The sequence below is a fragment of the Alosa sapidissima genome, chromosome 5 (assembly GCF_018492685.1).
Source record: "Alosa sapidissima isolate fAloSap1 chromosome 5, fAloSap1.pri, whole genome shotgun sequence".
Taxonomy (NCBI): Eukaryota; Metazoa; Chordata; class Actinopteri; order Clupeiformes; family Clupeidae; genus Alosa; species Alosa sapidissima.
In genome coordinates this window covers 3394177-3415743 of record NC_055961.1, presented here as the reverse complement: position 1 = coordinate 3415743, position 21567 = coordinate 3394177, and the positions used below count along the sequence as shown (strand labels likewise).

Below are 21567 nucleotides of genomic sequence, written 5' to 3'. Positions count from 1 at the left end.
GAGGGAGAACAAGACAGACACACAGAGGCTTGGACACAGTGCAAGCTGCTTTCACACACGCACACACACACGCACACACACACACAGTATGTACACATGATAAAACCTCAGTGCATTGCGCGACAAAAATGAACCCAAGAGAATGCCAATAGTCGTGTGATGGACACGATTCGATACTGTACGCTCTCACAGTGTTCCAGCTTGGCTCAGACACATCGTCAAACACAAAACAAAACAAATCAAAATTAAGTTCAGTTCAGTCTTGCTCTACTGTAGGTACCGTGGTGTCTTGTTTTCTTTTTTTTGTTTACACATAGATACATTATTGCTAAACAAACAAACAAACAAACAAAATCAGAAGTGTCTTTTTTACACTGTACAGTACAGTAGACTGGAATGTACTTGAGCTGTGGTGGACAGAAGCGGAGTGGGGGGACACTGAGGACGCTGGGGACATGGCGACGTCGGGACGTTGGGGCACAGGTGGACGAGGCGGCCGATGGGGAATAAACGCAGAGGTCTGCAGCATCCGAGAGCCCTCTACAGGGTGACCCCCCCCCCCCCCCTTCTTTCCACGGCACCCCAAAAGTGACCACAAATCACCCCTACACACACACTCACACTCCGTTTAGTCTGAGGAAAGTAAGTTCATCAGCAGGTAATGAGCAGGGTTATCCAGCAGGGGGCGCAAACACAGGGGAAGTTGCTGATGTGGGACTAAATGCGCTTCGTACCGGGGGCAGGGCAGGTCAGCGCAGAATAGAATTACATGGAATCGTTCTTGGACACGTGTGCCACAAGTATTGTACCAGGGCCAGGCGTGTTCGGCATAGAACAGAATCTTTCTTTTCCACATGCTCTGTTCGTATCGTACTGGGGGCAGGTCTGTTCCATATAAGCACGATGTACGTATTGTACTGGGGTCGGCACTGTTCCATATAAGCACGATGTACGTATTTTATGGGGTTCGGTCTGTTCCACATCATAAGCACGATGTACGTATTGTACGGTGAGTTCCGTAAACGCACAATGTACGTATTGTACTGGGGGCAGGTCTGCTCCATATAAGCACGATGTACGTATTGTACTGGGGGCAGGTCTGTTCAACTGCTGCTGCAAGATTACCAGTCCGGTGGGGGGCAGATGCTGGAACGCAGGGCTCCAGAACCGGGCAGTTCTGGCCCACATCTGCACCCCATCCGGCCCCGATCCAATCTGGATTCGGAGGCAAGCAGGATCAGCTTAAAGTCTATCCTCTGTAGATCGCCACGTTAAACAATACTAACACCATGTTATGTTATGAGTACCTCACCAGGCCAAAGGCAACTTTATCAGACATGCACACAGACTCCGTTTGTGAAGAGGAAAAAAGTTGGAAGAAAAAAAAGAAAAAAGTATAAAAAAAAGAAAAGAAAAGAGAACTGGTTTGGTCTGCAGTGCAAGTCCTGTAGTTCCTGATGAGAACTCTTTTAAAGGTACTTTTTGGCAAATGAGGCATATGACTAGGGGCTAGGACACTGGGTGAGGCAGGAGAGAGAGAGAGAGAGAGATGGAGAGATACAGAGAGATAGAGGGATGAGAGAGAGCCAAATGACTAGGGGCTAGGACACTGGGTGAGGCGGGAGAGAGAGAGATGGATAGAGATAGAGGGATGAAGAGAGAGAGGGATGAAGAGAGGGATGAGAGGGAGGCAAATAAAGACCCAGCAGTAACAGGGTCTGAATGTGAGGAGAGAAAGAGGCGGAGAGAGAGAGAGAGAGAGAGATAAAGAGTGAGAGAGACAAAGTGAGATATGCAGGAAGACCCAGCAGTTACAAGGTCCACATGTGAGAAGAGAAATAAAGAGAAGCAGAGAGAGAGAGAGAGAAGGAAGGATGGAGAGAGAGAGAAGGAGAGATGGGGAGGAAGACCCACTCAGAGCCTCCCAGCTGAGGTCTATGGAGCAGTCCAGGTGACAACACACACACACACACACACACGCGCACTTCTGCACCTACATCACATCTGTTTGGTTTTCCTAATAGATCTCAGCATGGTCCTAGCACGCACACACACACACACACACACACACACTTCTGCGCCGCAGTTATGCAGTAAATGCTCGAAAGGAACCCTCTAAAGTAGTACCAGAATGAACCTTCTAAAGTAGTACCAGAATGAACCTTCTAAAGTAGTTTTAAGCAACATGGCCTCTAAGTCTTTGTTTACATCGGCATCATGCACGTTTTATGTCATGACTACACACATGGGATCATTTTGATTGTCTGAACTAACATATATGTATGTTTATATATATACACATATATAAAAAGAGAAATATAAATATAAAAATATTTCAGAACAGACACTTATCCCATCTGCGTTATATCATATTATATAATATAAATATCATGTGCAATATGTTATATCATATTATATAATATAAATATTATGTGCAATATGTTATATCATATTATATAATATAAATATTATGTGCAATATGTTTCAGTAGGTAACAGTGGGACACCTCGGACAGGACTCCAATGCGGACGCAAGCTGGGGATGTGGACCGATGACGTGGAACAGGGCGACGGGGGGGGGGGGGGGGGGGTGTACTGTAGGTGAGGACGGCGCATAGCACACCTGTCCCACCTGGTAGACCTCTTCACCTTTTGCTATGCCTTGGATGGCAAGCACATGGACAGCTTGGCTATAGTGAAAATATACATTCCAATATTTATATAGAGGTGTGGTTTTTTTGTCTTGCTTTTTAAAAATACAAATGTGCAAATATTGTAAACAAATGGAATCCTCTGTGTTGGGCCACTCCGGGGTGGGGAGGGTTGGGGGCAGTAGGCAGGATTTCGGGGGGGGGGCAGCTTTGGGAGGGTTGGCCAGGGGGTGCGGAGGGGCAGGGGTGGGCATCTCGGCGAGGGGGCACAGAAGGGGCAGGGGTGGGCATCTTGGGGTGGGCATCTCGGCGAGGGAGCAGGGATGGGCATCTCGGTGGGCACCTGACTCTCACAGCCTGGTGGGTTCCTCATCACTGTCGCTGCAGTTCCCACAGCACTCCTGTAGAGGGCGACACAGAGGAGCGCTTTGAGCAGCTCACACAGGAACAGCTGAAATACCAGAGAGGCTGGACACTCTATCCCATATCTACAGGGTATCCCAATACAACCCAGTAAACCATTAGCAAGTGGTAAACCTCCTAATAGAAGAGTCCTTTGTTTTTAAGAGAATGAAGTCATAGGTCTCCTCTATTAGAGGGTTTACCATGTATCAGTATCAACTTCAGTGGCAGAGGAAACTCTGTTATTACATTGATATTATTAAAGTACTATATTGTTCTTTGAGGGCAAAAATTATCCCCAAACCCAGAATAGACCAAACAGTATACGATAGAGTTCTGAGACATGGCAGCTGGCTTAGCTACATTTACCAGTTCACTTTGGGGGGAGTTTAAATAGGCCATTTGGTAGCCTACTAGAGTTATTTCTCTGTGACTATTCTGTATGTTAATCTGCCTTGCTGTTTTATTTTGAATCTCCCCTGGTCTTACCTGTCTCCCGAAGAGCCTCTGTAGCAGGCCCTGTTTGGGTGGGGGTGAGGGCTGTGTGTGTGTGTGTGTGTGTGTGTGTGTGTATGTGTGTGTGTGTGTGTACCTGTCTCCCGAAGAGCCTCTGTAGCAGGCCCTGTTTGGGTGGGGGTGAGGGCTGTCCTCTCCAGTCCAGGTCAGGGGGGATGCTTCCGTCTGGGTTGAGGACGTTGAGCTCTTGAAAGCACTCCGACTCGATCATCTGCACACACACACACACATAACACGACACACGGGCTTGTGAGTGTACAGTTGCCTTGGCAACCAAGGCCCTGGCTGTGATTGGACAGCGAGCTGAAGAGGCCAGCACGAGGATGGCCTGTGATGCAATCAGAGATACGGAGCCTGATGAGCTAGTCACGAAACCTGGAGCACAGCATTTAACCATGCCACGCCACGCCAATGCAACGCCAGGACACGCCACGCCACGCCAGAACACGCCAGGACACGCCACGCCAGGACGCATGAGTTAGTCACGCCAGGACACATGAGTTAGTCACGCCAGGACACATGGGTTAGTCACGCCAGGACACATGAGTTAGTCACGCCAGGACACATGAGTTAGTCACGCCAGGACACATGGGTTAGTCACGCCAGGACACATGAGTTAGTCACGCCAGGACACATGGCGTTTCCAGAGTGATACGACATGAGGGATATGAGCAAGACCAACAAGGCAGTCCATCACATTGTGCTATGTGTGTGAAGGTCTTTTACACCCTCACACACACGAGAGCATTTAATTAGCTATTTCAGAACATGACATCAATCAGTGTGGAAACGTTTTGTGAATATGATGATAATAACAGCAGCATGCATTAAGCTTAACACTATTTATGCATAACAGCATTACTCTATTGATGTACAGTATCTCTAAACCCTCCTACACACAAAAATATGATGCATCTTACTCAATGCAACATCAGTAATCTCATGTGACGGCTGATCCCCCATCTTACATCTACCCCTTTCTGCACTGTATGTGCTGACGTCAATGAGTAGGCACATGCTATACACCGATACCGTCCGATATACGATCCATCGGCCACTGGGCTGGACTCTAACTGGGCTGAAATTCAGCTGCAGTCTCCCATTCCACTTCTGTAACAGCAGCCCCCCCTAGTGGTCCCTTACTGCCCTGCTATTTACCAACTTCAGGGCAGATACAGTTCAGGACAAATCAAGAGACCACTGCAAAATTATCAGCTTTTCTCTGATGTTACTATTTATACGTATGTGTAAAATTAGCAATTTTGTATTATTCGTTCAAAAAGGAGCCCGTTTCGTTCAGTTCTCGCCGTGCACTTCACCCCAGCTGCCTTTTGCCCTTCTTTCTGTACGTTATTTTGAGGTCATCCTACGGTTGCTGAGTGACATTCCAATGAGTTGACGTCATCCAGGTTATTCAGATCAGACCCTCTGCTGGTCTGTAGCTTTGTCGTCCCCAGTGTCTGCTGCTTGACCTTTGACCTTGTTCTTATGAGCCGCCCTCTTAGAAATGTTAAGGATGGAAGCCTGCCACTCCCTGTACCGCTCTGTCAGTAAAGCCAGAATTGAACCCTCCTTTCACTCACTCAAAAGCTTTCTTTTCAACTCTTTTGCCATGGTCAATAGTTATTTTTGATTCCTGATTACTTTTGATGTACTATTAGCACTGTTTTTGCCATCCAGATGGTCCTATTGCAAGAGGATAGTGATGACCACAGCAGGTTTTCATACTTTTCCTCGTTTAATAAGATTTGGTTCAGGTGATCACCTAATCAGCACCTTAGTAAGTAGAATGAGGTGTGCTTGTGTTGATATTCAACAGACATTGGGATGGAATGGCTGTCATACTTGCAGAGATGCTGATTTCAGTAAAAATTGCACTGGTCTCTTAATGTTTTCCAGAGCTGTATTTTATTGTGCACCTGTGACTGGTGACACAGAACTCTCTTATGATGCGTAGGGCTTAATATAACGCCTCTACATCTTTACACAGGTAGAAGTGCACAGATATTAAAATGTAATAACTGTGTCCCCTTTAGCAGCAATGAATGGGTGCAACACATTTGCACATTGGTGGTGGTTAGTGAGGTTCACTGTAAAGCAGTGTTTCTTCACTGGCTGGGGCACCTGCACCGTACACCGGCGACCCGGGTTCGATTCCCGCCCCGTGGTCCTTTCCGGATCCCACCCCGACTCTCTCTCCCACTCATTTCCTGTCATTCTCCACTATCCTGTTGCAGTAGAGACATAAAAGCCCCCCCCCCCCCCCCCTCAAAAAAAAAAAAAATGAGGAATGAGAGCATGAAACCATCAAAACAAAAATGCCACATGGAAACTAAGTACCCCTGTCAAAGGCAAACCTGTCGAGTTCTTTGAAAGGTGACATCAGGAGTTGAAGAGTTCACAAATGTAATGCCAAACATCAGCATGTTCCAAACAAGTAGGCCTACAGGCACTTTGCGTGTCTTAGCATGTAGCTCACCGTACCCGTTGGCTTGAGTGAACATGGGGAATTGTGGGTCCCAAAGCCAGACCAGTTAAGAAGCACACTGGAGTATAGCATGTGTGAAGCACACTGGTGTATAGCATGTGTGAAGCACACTGGAGTATAGCATGTGTGAAGCACACTGGAGTATAGCATGTGTGAAGCACACTGGTGTATAGCATGTGTGAAGCACACTGGAGTATAGCATGTGTGAAGCACACTGGTGTATAGCATGTGTGAAGCACACTGGTGTATAGCATGTGTGAACCCCTGCTCTGCTGTAAAGCTCTTTGGGTGCCTTGATGAAGCACTAAATGCAAGTTGTTGATGCTATTGTTCAGATTATTCCTGATTGCCTTGCTGTGTAATCTTGTGTGTATATGATTGTATATGATGTCATTTTGTGTGTATATGATGTAATCTTGTGTGTATATGATGTGTAAGCTTGTGTGTATATAATGTATAATCTTGTGTGTATATAATGTGTAAGCTTGTGTGTATATAATGTGTAAGCTTGTGTGTAAGCTTGTGTGTATATAATGTGTAATCTTGTGTGTATATAATGTGTAAGCTTGTGTGTATATAATGTGTAATCTTGTGTGTATGTAGTATATAATGTGTAAGCTTGTGTGTATATAATGTGTAATCTTGTGTGTATATAGTATATAATGTGTAAGCTTGTGTGTATATAATGTGTAATCTTGTGTGTATATAATATATAATGTGTAAGCTTGTGTGTATATAATGTGTAATCTTGTGTAGTATATAATGTGTAATCTTGTGTGTATATAATGTGTAATCTTGTGTAGTATATAATGTGTAATCTTGTGTAGTATATAATGTGTAATCTTGTGTGTAATCTTGTGTGTATATAATGTGTAATCTTGTGTGTATATAGTATATAATGTGTAGTCTTGTGTGTATATAATGTGTAAGCTTGTGTGTATATAATGTGTAAGCTTGTGTGTATATAATGTGTAAGCTTGTGTGTATATAATGTGTAAGCTTGTGTGTATATAATGTGTAATCTTGTGTGTATATAATGTGTAAGCTTGTGTGTATATAATGTGTAATCTTGTGTGTATATAATGTGTAATCTTGTGTGTATATAATGTGTAATCTTGTGTGTATATAATGTGTAATCTTGTGTGTATATAATGTGTAACAACAATATGGCTGTTTTACGTGCATCACTTCCTACACTATACCTTACACCCCCCCCACCCCCACCACCTCCGACACGTTCACTTCTGTGTAAGCAAAGCCAATGCTGCCAGTAGCCAGCCAGCACGCGGCTGTGACTGGGCCATAACTGGGCCGTGACCTCTGTCTCTCACCTCATTCTGCCAGGGGATGGACACACTGCCCGTGGACACTTTGCTGTAGAAGGACTCGTCTTTGGGCTCCAGCTCGACACCTTTCACTGTGGAGAACTGCTCGATGTCCAACACGTCCTTACAGTAGATGGCCTGAGGCTACACACACACACACACACACACACACACACACACACACACACACACACACACACACAACACATGAAGGTAGATGAGGGTATGACATAGATGTAAAACACATGAGTGGAGTAGAGAGAAGAAGAGTGTGTGTGTGTGACTGTCTGTGTGTGTGTGTGTGTGTGTGTGTGTGTGTGTGTGTGTGTAAGCGCTTTCAGACATACGTGTAAGACCGGAGGTTCTGCCGATGTTAAACGGTGGGGCCGTATATCTGAACGACATAACCGGTCATATGGAAGTCCGAATTTAGCCGGTTGTTCTACTACTCCCCCCCCTAGTATTTCCTCCGGACATTATGTAAATGTGTTGTGTCTGAACGAGGCGTAGAACATGCGGTTAAAATTCACACCTAGTGAGAGGGCGTGTTGGTGACGTTTCTTTCGTGCGTCCATGTGGTTAGATCTGACTTAAATGCCAGTGTTATGATGGAGTGGCATAGTGCTGTCCAGAAAATCTCCGACCTGGAAAGATGCAGACATCACGGAGCTACTGTCCATGAGGGCATACAACATTTTGATAGAACACCTGAAGGGAACGTTAGAGACACGTTAGCCTCCAACTGCATGGCAAGGACAAACGAATTCAGAAGACTGGATCATCATAAGCAGAAGGCGCTGAAAAGGCAGTAGCCTACAGCGACGTCGTTGACGACAATAACAGGAGTATTTAATAAATTGTCAGCCAACACGGTTTTCTGTTCATTGATAGCCTTCATGACCTGCTGAGCTCGCTGATATTTGCTGAGCATATATGCCTAGAGAAAATGAAAACGAAGAAAACCCAACTTTGTTCCAAGCTCCTTATGTAAAAGCAATAAACACACGGGGAGAGGATGCTTTTGGAACAAATAAACCATGAAAAAACTAACAACTTCACTGTTATTAATGTTAGTATTTTGTTTGTTGCTTAAAAACGTTGTATGATCTTGAAGTCTTGAGTTAGCCTACTGAATTGGCTAGTAGCCTACCATAAAGTTTGTGCATGCTCTCTCTCTCCAACGCAAACCAGATTTGGGGTTCTATAGCTAATTCTGGTACATAACGTTGAAAACAGATAAATGTGTTTATTTGAAGCACACATACAAATACTGTAGGCTAGGTCAATTTCAAGTGCGCACTTACGTGACTAGCCTACTTCAAGTATTAGCCTATGCACAATAGATTTCTCTTCTTTACATTACATTACATTACATTTGCCTGACGCTTTTTAGCCAAAGCGACTAACAACATAGTTAACAGTTCTTTAGCCTACATAATGCATAGGCTACATTTTGCAAACAAAAAGCAGCTGTGACAGGCAGCGGCCGCATATATTCTGCGTCATATCTCGCATCTTGTGAACTCTACAAGCCCCCACCCCTCACTCGACAACCACACGGAGATTCTGTAATGTGCGTGTATGTCGTTCACACATACATCAGTCAGTATCGGTCAGTATTAGGTCCGCAGGTTAGCATCATATCTGAATCATTCGAAGGGTAGGACCTCCGTTTGACAAACCTCCTCATATACTCCGGAGGTTATATCTGAAAGCGCTTTCTGTGTGTGTGTGTCTGTCTGTCTGTCTGTGTGTGTGTGTGTGTGTGACTGTGTGTGTGTGTCTGTCTGTCGGTGTGTATGTGTCTGTGTGTGTGTGTGTCTTACGTCGGGGATGAATGGGGCCTCCTGCATGCCCGCCTCCAGCCGCTTGAAGTTGATGGAGCGGAAGATCACATGACTTTTCACCTCTGAGGCTCCGCCTCCTAAACAGCCAAGCCTCTCGTTGGGGTCTTTGGCTAGCAACTGAGGACACACACACACACACACACACACACACACACACACACACACACACACACACACACACACACACACACACAGTGAACATACGTATAGTATAGTATAGTATATACTTTGATCCCGTGAGGGAAATTTGGTCTCTGCATTTAACCCAATCGGTGAATTAGTGAAACACAAACAGCACACAGTGAACACACAGTGAGGTGAAGCACACACTAATCCCGGCGCAGTGAGCTGCCTGCTACAATGGCAGCGCTCGGGGAGCAGTGAGGGGTTAGGTCAAGGGCACTTCAGCCGCGGCCCACTGGTCGGGGCTCGAACCGGCAACCCTCCGGTTACAAGTCCAGAGTGCTAACCAGTGGGCCACGGCTGCCCCCTATGTTGCACAAGTGTCCAAGTGTTCAAGACATGAGTAGCCCTAAACAAAAATAATTCCAATTTTACCACACGTCCATTTCTATTTTATGATTCTGATTGTGTGATGAGACATATTTATATTATTTCTATTTTATGATTCTGATTGTGTGATGAGACATATTTATATTATTTCTATTTTATGATTCTGATTGTGTCAGCCTTGCTGCTGTCCATCAGATGACTAATGATGAGGTGGGAGGCATCCACAGGAAGCTGGGCCAGCTGACCCTCTGACCTTCTCTGGTTCCGTGCCCACGTTAAGCGACACTGCGCCTAGTTCTCTGGTTCAGTGCCAGTTCTCTGGTTCCGTGCCCACGTTAAGCTACACGCAGGCCCAGTTCTCTGGTTCCGTGCCAACGTTAAGCTACACGCAGGCCCAGTTCTCTGCCGGTTCTCTTGAGTCTGTCCAGAGCCCTGTAACTGCATCAGGCTGATGGAACTCTACTAGACTCTCCCTGATTCAAGAGAGAGAGAGTAGCCCAGACATCCTCCATAAGCATGCAGTCATCTCCTCTCCTCTCCTCTCCTCCCCTTATCTCCTCTCCTCTCCTTTCCTCTCCTCTCCTCTCCCCTCCCTCTCCACTCCTCCCCTCATCTCCTCTCCTCCCCTTATCTCCTCTCCTCTCCTCTCCCCTCCCTCTCCACTCCTCCTCTCCTCTCCTCTCCTCCACTCCTCTCTCCTTTCCCCTCAACTCATCAGGCAGGCCAGACTAATGCAGAGGGGCTCCTGTCTTCTGTCTCATATGGCGCTGCACTGTGGGCCAGAGCCGGGCCAGAGCTCACTGCTGTTAGGTGCTCTAATGGTCGCCTGTGGTCACTTCCTGCTGTAGAGACAGTCTGTGGCTCAGAGATCCGCTCGGAGCGCCAGAGTGGAGTACAAGTGCACACACACACGCACCCACACACACACACACACTAGACACTACTCTCCAATCTGATCTCATTCTGAGACTAAAAGCCCACATACACACGCATACCTCCAATCCAATGTGCACTCATCCTAAGAACCAAACACACACACACACACACACACACACACACAAAGTGCTCCGACTCCACTGACTCAACTGCACTTCACTCCCATATTGAACGCTTCCTGAAACCCAAGACCTTAAAGGCTCCAGCTCTCCAAAGCAGTCAAACTACTTCCACTGAGTCTACAGCCCTTATGCATGATGTCATACAGAACTACTTCCACTATGATGTCACACAGAACTACTTCCACATACCTAGCGTTCATGGGCTTCAGAAAAACCTTTTCCCCAGTTAAAACATCATCGTTCTGTGTCATTCACGTCACGTAATGTGTGAGTCAGAGGTCGGAAACTGGGGCTAGATTTTGCTAACAGAGTTGCCCAGTTAGGGGCTCGTCATCACTTTTGTCCTCACGTTGTAGTTCGTTTGTAGTCCATGTGGCCTTTCATGTCCAACAGTTTTAATGTGAACTTGGGAATTTGCTGTTTTTGTTACTTGAAAGCTGCATATCTTTCTTTCACAAGCGTCTTACATTATATTTTAAGCAAATACAGTTGTTTATTTAGGATTAGTGAGTATGTTTTAACCTTTGTTGTGGCATCCGTGTTTGTCACACATTCCGACGGCAAAGTACATGAACACTGTGGGAAAAACAAAGTAGCCACGGGGGCGATCCTTGTCATTCCGAAGTGCCATGAATGCACCATGAGTCTACAGCCCTTCTGTATGATGTCACACAGAACTACTTCCACTGAGTCTACAGCCCTTATGTATGATGTCACACATAACTACTTCCACTATGATGTCACACAGAACTACTTCCACTGAGTCTACAGCCCTTATGTATGATGTCACACAGAACTACTGCATGATGTCACACAGAACTACTTTCACTGGGTCTGCAGCCCTTATGTATGATGTCACACAGAACTTCCACTGAGTCTACAGCCCTTATGCATGATGTCACACAGAACTACTGCATGATGTCACACAGAACTACTTTCACTGGGTCTGCAGCCCTTATGTATGATGTCACACAGAACAACATCCACTATGATGTCACACAGAAGCTCAACGAGAACGCCGTCTGCACACATGATGGAGTCATGACTGAAAGGTCGTGTTGTGTGTGAGTGTGTGTGTGTGCGTGTGCATGTGCGTGAGTGTGAGTGTGTGTGTGTGTGTGAGTGTGTGTGTGTGCGTGTGCGTGTGCATGTGTGTGTGTGAGTGCGTGTGCGTGTGCATGTGCGTGAGTGTGTGCGTGTGTGTGTGCGAGTGTGTGTGTGTGAGCGTGTGCATGTGCGTGAGTGTGTGTGTGTGTGTGTGTGTGAGTGTGTGCGTGCGTGCGTGTGTGCGTGTGTGTGAGTGTGTGCGTGCGTGCGTGTGCGTGTGTGCGTGTGTGTGTGCGCGCGCGTGTGGTACTGACCAGTCTGCAGAGGTCCTTGGCGTCGTCGGAGAACTTGCTGGAGTACTCCTCCTCCACCTCCCTGACCAGGCGCTCCACCTCCTCGCGCTTGATCTTCTTCTTGCGCTGCTGGAAGGGCGACTGGCCCTCGATCATCTCGTACAGCAGGCAGCCCAGAGCCCACCAGTCAGGGCTCAGCGTGTAGCGCTCGTTCTTCACCACCTCAGGGGCTACACGCACGCACGCACACACACACACACACACACGCGCGCGCACACACACACACACACATACACACGCACACACATACACACGCACACACATCAGGAGTGTACAACCAACACACACACACACACACACAAGTGTACAACCAACACAAACACACACACACACACATTAGGAGTGTACAACCAACACACACACACACACACACACACACACACACACACACACAAACACAAACACAAACGAGTGTACAACCAACACAAACACACACACACACACACACATTAGGAGTGTACAACCAACACACACACACACACACACACACAGACACACACACACACACACACACACACACACACAGACACACACACACACACACACACACACACACAACACACACACACACACATTAGGAGTGTACAACCAACACACACACACACACACACACACAGACACACACACACACACACACACACACACAGACACACACACACACACACACACACAGACACACACACACAGACAGAACTCTTACCCATGTAGCCCACCGTTCCCACTCTGCCTTTAATGGTCTGGCCCTCTGGGATATGTACAGCCAGACCCAGGTCTGATATCCGGATATGCCCTGGAGAGAGAGAGAGAGAGAGAGAGAGAGAGAGAGAGAGAGAGAGAGAGAGAGAGAGAGAGGGGGAGAGAGAGAGAGAGAGAGAGAGAGAGAGAGAGAGAGAGAGAGAGAGAGAGAAAGAGTTAGCTTATAGCCAGGAATGGGCAAAAATACATCAAAATGTATTTTAAAATAAAATATGAAATATCCTAATTTTTTAAGTGTATCAAAATAAACTACAACATACAGTAGCCATGTATCAAAATAAACTACAACATACAGTGGCCATGTATCAAAATAAAATACTGTATTTTTGTATTTTGAAAATACTAAAAATACTCTTTAAAGCGAGCATGAAATCACTTTGCAAACCTTCCATATCTGTATATTTAATTAATTTCTTCATCAGTACACTGACTCTATTGATTAAGTGGACAGTGTTTGAGAGCAACAGCTTTTCTCTGCCTATGAAACATGCCATAAACCTATTAACAGTCAACAGATCAACTATGCTGACCTGCCTGTTACATGTCATCGCCTAAATAATGTATCCTAAATAATGCACTCAAAAAGTCAAGTCAAGTCCCTGACATTATCAACGCATGCCCAGATTGCTTGATATTGCACTGTGGAGCACTGTTGATCAGGAGGGATCATGACCCTTTTAGTTGTTTTTTTAACTAAGTGGGTCCCGTGTAAGTGCTAAATGGTGTTATATCGATGCCAAGGGGGATAAATCATAAAACTGATGATTAAAGTTCTCAAGAAACCTGAGGTTGGTGTGAGGGGGAGTGTGCTGTGTGTGTGAGCAAGTCTGGGCAAATTATTCAGTCATTATTAAGTCAACGCCACGTTTATTCAAAAACACACCTAGAAAATATTCTGATACAAAATACAAAGCCATTTTCTTCAACCCAATACCTGTTTTAAAAGCATGTATCATAAATATGATCTATACCAGTCAGAACACACTAGAGCTGATCTGTACCAGTCAAAACACACTAGAGCTGATCTATACCAGTCAGAACAGTCAGAACACACTAGAGCTGATCTATACTGTACCAGTCAGAACACACTAGAGCTGATCTGTACCAGTCAGAACACACTAGAGCTGATCTATACCAGTCAGAACAGTCAGAACACACTAGAGCTGATCTATACTGTACCAGTCAGAACACACTAGAGCTGATCTATACTGTACCAGTCAGAACACACTAGAGCTGATCTATACTGTACCAGTCAGAACACAGAATAGTCAGAACACACTAGAGCTGATCTATACCAGTCAGAACAGTCAGAACACACTATAGCTGATGGAGTCTTTCCAGTAGTGGTGTGAGGTTAGAACTGCTGTGCTAGGGTCCCAGTGATTCCCACGCATTGGAGATCACCTCTCAGCAGCCACACGGCTGCCCTCTGCTGGCCTCCTGGTGAATAACCTTCAGGAGGACGGGCGTTGGAGGTGGAGATGGGAGGGAGGTCATGGCTTAGTGCCCACAGGGTGGACCGGACCAGCGCCCTCCTCCTCTACTGCTCCCCACCGGACCGGTCAACTCTAGCACTCCAGCCTGACCACATCACACAACTCTACACCAGCCTGACCACATCACATCACACAACTCTACACCAGTCTGACCACATCACACAACTCTACACCAGCCTGACCACATCACATCACACAACTCTACACCAGCCTGACCACATCACATCACACAACTCTACACCAGCCTGACCACATCACATCACACAACTCTACACCAGCCTGACCACATCACATCACACAACTCTACACCAGCCTGACCACATCACACAACTCTACACCAGTCTGACCACATCACACAACTCTACACCAGCCTGACCACATCACATCACACAACTCTACACCAGCCTGACCACATCACATCACACAACTCTACACCAGCCTGACCACATCACACAACTCTACACCAGCCTGACCACATCACATCACACAACTCTACACCAGTCTGACCACATCACACAACTCTACACCAGCCTGACCACATCACATCACACAACTCTACACCAGCCTGACCACATCACATCACACAACTCTACACCAGCCTGACCACATCACACAACTCTAGCACACCAGTCTGACCACATCACACAACTCTACACCAGCCTGACCACATCACACAACTCTAGCACATCAGTCTGACCACATCACACAACTCTACACCAGCCTGACCACATCACACAACTCTAGCACACCAGTCTGACCACATCACACAACTCCCCCCACATATACACACATACAGGATCTCCCCACACATACAGGATCTCCCCACACATACAGACATACAGGATCTCCCCACACATACAGACATACAGGATCTCCCCGCACATACAGGATCTCCCCAGACATACAGGATCTCCCCACACATACAGACATACAGGATCTCCCCACACATACAGGATCTCCCCAGACATACAGGATCTCCCCAGACATACAGGATCTCCCCACACATACAGACATACAGGATCTCCCCACACACATACAGGATCTCCCCACACACACACAGGATCTCCCCAGACACACAGGATCTCCCCAGACATACAGGATCTCCCCAGACACATAGGAACTCTAGAATATTCTACTCACCATGGTCATCCAACAGAATATTCTCAGGTTTGAGGTCCCTGCAAAAAAAAAGACAAAAACAGGCCTTATAATCAATGACTGAGCTGAAAAACAATGTTATGGCAGATCTGTTAATAAAAACCTATACCACTCAAAGAACATATGTCACATGATGGTACCGTGCATAGAACATCGGTCACATGATGGTACCGTGCATAGAACATCTGTTATATTATGGTACCGTACATAGAACATCGGTCACATGATGGTACCGTGCATAGTACATGTTATATGATGGTGCCGTACATAGAACATCTGTCACATGATGGTACCGTGCATAGAACATGTTATATGATGATGCCGTACATAGAACATCTGTCCCATGATGGTACCGTACATAGAACATCTGTCACATTGAGTTGGGGATGGGGACTATAATGTTGGTTGTTTTTGTCTTGTGAGAGGGACCTGTTTATGCCCTGTCATTTGAGGTCATGGGAGTTTGGCAGTGATTTGCTGGTTAGTGTATATCTTGGCTGTGATCTTCCCTGATGTCCTGTTGTGTGCATATTTTGGTTATTATTACTAGTGATATCCTGTTTGGCAAGAACCGCATAACGAAATGCAAAAAAACAAAAAAGCACACAGATGAGCCAGGGTACACACACACACACACGCTCACACACACATGCTCACACACACTCTCACAGACATACACACACACACACACATATGCACATGCACACGTGCACACACACACACACACACACACACACACACAGACACAGAGAGATAGTTTAACACAGACTGGATGATCTCTGTAGATATCTCCCTCACAGCCTAGAGTCCACCTTACAAGTGAGTGTGTGCTAGTTTCGTTGTTGCGTTTCATGTTTGATTGGTTTTGGCTGCAGAGCCCAGCTCTGCTGACAGCATGCCATTCATCTCACTCTGAGCTAATGCACAGCTGGCTCCTCTCAACTCAGGAGCCCACAGGCACACTCATCAGGTCCGAGCTGCGGGCAACTCCATTTTAGCCTTCGTCATCTAATGATGGACTAATTGCCCAGCTGTCATCCTGCCATATCTGCCAAGACCTAAAAGGCCTAAAAACCTGGTGATAAAGGTTCTTCAAAAGGGCCTAGATCACTCACACTGGTGTTAAAGGTTCTTCAAAAGGGCCTAGATCACTCACACTGGTGTTAAAGGTTCTTTAAAAGGGCCTAGATCACTCTCATACTGGTGATAAAGGTTCTTCAAAAGGGCCTAGATCACTCACACTGGTGTTAAAGGTTCTTCAAAAGGGCCTAGATCACTCTCATACTGGTGATAAAGGTTATTCAAAAGGGCCTAGATCACTCACACTGGTGTTAAAGGTTCTTTAAAAGGGCCTAGATCACTCTCATACTGGTGATAAAGGTTCTTCAAAAGGGCCTAGATCACTCTCACACTGGTGTTAAAGGTTCTTCAAAAGGGCCTAGATCACTCTCATACTAGTGTTAAAGGTTCTTCAAGGACTAACTCAGCTTAGATATCATATAATCAGAAGAAGTTCAACTTAAAATACGCTTGGAGAATGTGTTACAGCAAGTCTGTGGTGGGTTGGATACAGGTGAAAGACATATCCTGGTAGATTATGCTGCTATCTGCATGGAGGCTAGTGAATGTGCCGGATATGGTTGACAGGGTATGACATCACAAAGAAATGGAATGCTCCGGAATCCTCCAGCATGCTTGGACAGAATGGCCTCTCCACAGACGTCAGTGCGCTCCGCTCAGTGAGATGGAAGTGGTGGAGAGGGACAGTAGAATTGCTCAAGGTGCGCCACCACAAAATGGAGAGCTTTATCCTGGAGAAGTCAAGAGAGCTCTGTGATGCACATCACTGTTGGAGAGGGAGGGTGGTGCTTACAGGGAGGAGGGAGGTGTGCAACCCGTGAGAAACTGCCTTACTGAACGAGTTCATTCATCATTGCACCGACACAGGTCAGTCACACACACACAGGTCAGAACCTGCTTGTCATCAGACATACCGTCCTCAGATTCAACAGGTCTGAGTCAACGAGCCTGTTCACATCTGGTTTAACAAGGTCTGAGTCAACGAGCCTGTTCACACACAGCACAGCACAGCACAGCACAGCACAGTACAGCACAGCACAGCACAGCACAAGTATTCAGTTTCAGCGCTGATGTTAAACTGGTTTGTTCCAGGGAAGAGGCTCTGAGGAGGATGCTGAAACAGGACTCCGCTAGTATTTATCCTGGAGGAGGGACACACCCTGTAGACTACTCCAAGACACGTACTGTATTTCAAAGACAAATACACAACCCTACCCTAATGTCTGCAAGATTGAACTCATCTTGGAGAATACTGTCAGACACGTTCCTCAATTAGAACCAGACTAGCTGGAAACGTAAAAAGCCAACAGAGCATTAGCAAAAATGAGAATAAATGAGCCGATCCACCCGATGACCCACATCTGCTCCAAAATGGAACAGGCTTTTCCTTAGAACACTCTGCTCTTCCTTAGAACACTATGCTCTTCCTTAGAACACTCTGCGCTTCCTTAGAACACTCTGCGCTTCCTTAGAACACTCTACTCTTCCCACACGTGTCATGAGCATTGGGCCAGCAGTGTTGCGCAATCCTACTTTCAGATGACCAGTCAGACACACACTGGTCCCACTGGACACAGAGCCTCCTTGGCAGAGGTCAGGATGATGGGGAGGTGGACTGTAGGAGAGCAGGAATCTCCCTGACAGACACACACACTCATCGGGTCAACGCTGTGGGCAACTCCATTTTAGCCTTTGTCCTCTAATCATGGGCTAATTAACAAGATCTAATTCTCCATGTAAGTAAGTATAAGTATATATACTCTTTTGATCCCGTGAGGGAAATGTGGTCTGCTGTATGTGTGTGGCACTAATTGGCTAAGTGTGGTGCGTGCTGGGTCCTGTATGTGTGTGGTATGTTGTGTGTGTGGTATGTGTGGTATGTTGTGTGTGTGTGTGTGGTATGTTGTGTGTGTGTGTGTGTGGTATGTTGTGTGTGTGTGTGTGGTGTATGTGTGTGGTATATGTTGTGTGTGTAGTGAAAGACATATCAAACCAATTTCCACCCTCAGTAAGAATGTACAAACATTCCCAGGTAAAACCATCCATGTTTCAGCACTGCAATAGTAACTCTAATACTTTCTCACACCTGGTTGCCAATACACCAGATGTTGTTATTATCAATGAGGAGTTCAGTGAGGTGTACATTTTGGAGATGGGCTGCACCTTTGATTCTAGCATGGAGGAGGCATTCTGCACCAAGGTAGTTAAATACCAACCACTCCTAAACACCATCTCAGAGCTAGGCTATAGGTGCAGACTACTCGTATTCATATTTGGTAGCCTAGGACACGTACACAGGCTGGTTGTAAGAGGGCTGCAACTACTTGGGATGGCCAAAGGGAGGGCTAAACAGCTAGCAAAGTACTGTGCCATCTCTGCTATTATTGGCAGCCGCCACATATGGCAGAGACGTTGCTACTTATACCCTTAAGAACTGAGTATTGCGCTTGTTAAGTTATATATCACTTAAGTTAAGTGACATTGTGAAGACCTGGTGCATGCTACTGGTCCATAGGTTTGCATATGTATTGTACTGCATTCTTAATATTTGTATCCCTGTACCATTTTCTTCATGTGGACATAAATAAACGGTTAAAATGTGTGTGGTATGTTGTGTGTGTGTGTGTGTGTGGTATGTTGTGTGTGTGGTATGTTGTGTGTGAGTATGTGTGGTATGTTGTGTGTGTGTGTGTGGTATGTTGTGTGTGTGTGTGTGTGGTATGTTGTGTGTGTTGTGTGGTATGTTGTGTGTGTGTGTGTGTGTGGTATGTTGTGTGTGTGTGTGTGTGGTATGTTGTGTGTGTGTGTGTGTGTTATGTTGTGTGTGTGTGTGTGTGTGTGTGTGTGTGTGTGTGTGGTATGTTGTGTGTGTGTGGTATGTTGTGTGTGTGTGGTATGTTGTGTGATTGGTATGTTGTGTGTGTGTGTGGTATGTTTTATGTGTGTGGTATGTTGTGTGTGTGTGGTATGGTGGTAGTGTTGTAGTGTAGTGGTTAAAGGAATTATCCGGAGTAAAATGCACTTTAGATCAATTTACGGATGATTGGGATACGTTGAGTTGACATCAAGTCATTCGGATGTGTTTTGAGAAAGTTCGATTTTACCGTTTTTAGTCAAAACTCGTTAGCGTGGAAGTGAGATAGGCATATTATTTCGCCGCTACAAAACGCTATTTTTATACCTCTTCTACAGTTCCAAACAACATTACACTTACGTGGTAGTGAGTAGAGGGTCCCTAAAGCCAAACCGAAGTATCCCGAGGTCTTTATGTGGTCGGATAGAGAGTCCAGAATGAATTTCATCAAGCCAGTACCTTTCCGGAAATGTTGCCATCTTTGCTGCCATCTTCAGGGGAAAGTCGTAGGAGTCGATTGCTGAGTGTGGAGTAACACGCTCTGGAAATTCACAATTTCGTCGCCGTTTTTTAAAAACATAGTCCAGTCCATACAACTTCATTTCAATTCGAAAGAAATACTGGACTATGTTTAAAAAAAAAAAAAAAAAAAACGGCGACGAAATTGTGAATTTCCAGAGCGTGTTACTCCACCCTCCAACCCACACTCAGCAATCGACTGACACGTGGGATCTAAAAAGTTAGATCCCTCGTGGGATCCCGCTCCTGAACACATCGCCCACACGAGATCTAATTCCGCTCCTGGACACACCAGGGGGCAGGAAGCACTTCACTTTAACGCCGTGAGCACACCAGGGGGGCAGGAAGCACTTCACTTTAACGCCGTGAGCACACCAGGGGGGCAGGAAGCACTTCACTTTAACGCCGTGAGCACACCAGGGGGGCAGGAAGCACTTCACTTTAACGCCGCGGACGCAGTGGAAGAGTGGACCAAGTGCCAGCCCAGCTAATTTCATTTGCTACATTTCCTCAGGGGAGCTAATCCAACTACAGTCGGGCCTGTGTGTGTGTGTGTGTGTGTGGTGTGTGTGTGGTGTGTGTGTGTGTGTGTGTGTGTGTGTGTGTGCGCGTGTGTGTATGTGTGTGTGTGTGTGAGTGGTGTCTGTGTGTGTCTGTGTGTGCGTGCGCGTGTAGGTGTGTGCGTATGTGTGTGTGTGTGTGTGGTGTGTCTGTGCGTGCATGCGTGCGCGTGTGCATGCGCGTGATGTGTGTGTGTGCGCGTGTTTATGTGTCTGTGTGTGTCTGTGCGTGCATGCGCGGCGCGTGTGTGTGTGTGTGTATGTGTGTGTCTGTGCGTGCATGCGCGTGTGTGTGTGTGTGTGTGTGTGCGTGTGTATGTGTCTGTGTGTGGTGTGGTGTGTCTGTGCGTGCATGCGCGCGCGTGTGTATGTGTGTGTGTGTGTGTGTGTGTGTGTGCGCGCGTGTGTGTATGTGTGTGTGTGTGTGTGTGTGTGCGTGCATGCATGTGGGCGTGTGTGTGTGTGTGTGTGCGCATGTGTGTTAGCGCAGAGATAGATGACCCTCTGTGTCCATTCACAACCCAAACTTACAGAGACGGCCTTCTCTATGATGGACAGATGTGCACGCAGAGGGAGGATGAAAGGATGAAATTGCAAGGATGAAAAGAAAGAAAGAGAGAGAGCAAGAAAGAGGAAGAAAGAGAGAGAGAGACTCTCTCTCTCCCACGCTCCGTGTGTGTGTGTGTGTGTGTGTGTGACTCTCTCTCTCTCCCACGCAAACACTTGATCTTTTCAGGCCTAAAGGAGCAGTTTCAGATGTAAATGACAGAGAGGGCTCCGTGTGTGTGTGTGTGTGTGTGTGTGTGTGTGTGTGTGTGTGTGTGCGTGTGTGTGCGCACGCTCTACTTTTAGACACATCTTGAGTCGGACTGTCATTAGCATACTGTCACTCATACATCTAACCACATAACACAGAGGGCTTACACATTTAGAAAGAGAAATGAA

General features: G+C 46.3%; 1 protein-coding gene across 1 annotated transcript in view; it reads right to left on the bottom strand.

Annotated features, from left to right (window-relative positions):
- Nucleotides 1-268: 268 nt before the first annotated feature.
- The window catches only part of grk6 (G protein-coupled receptor kinase 6), a 59855-nt gene continuing 38556 nt past the window's right edge, over nt 269-21567 (bottom strand). Inside the window, exons 5-12 of the mRNA XM_042091990.1 lie at nt 21513-21520; nt 15592-15629; nt 12900-12989; nt 12161-12369; nt 9208-9345; nt 7388-7525; nt 3645-3779; nt 269-3051 (exon numbers count right to left, since the gene is read on the bottom strand). Of these exons, the coding sequence (XP_041947924.1) occupies nt 3001-3051; nt 3645-3779; nt 7388-7525; nt 9208-9345; nt 12161-12369; nt 12900-12989; nt 15592-15629; nt 21513-21520 (807 nt within the window). The 3' untranslated portion in view covers nt 269-3000. The remainder of the gene's footprint in view (nt 3052-3644; nt 3780-7387; nt 7526-9207; nt 9346-12160; nt 12370-12899; nt 12990-15591; nt 15630-21512; nt 21521-21567) is intronic.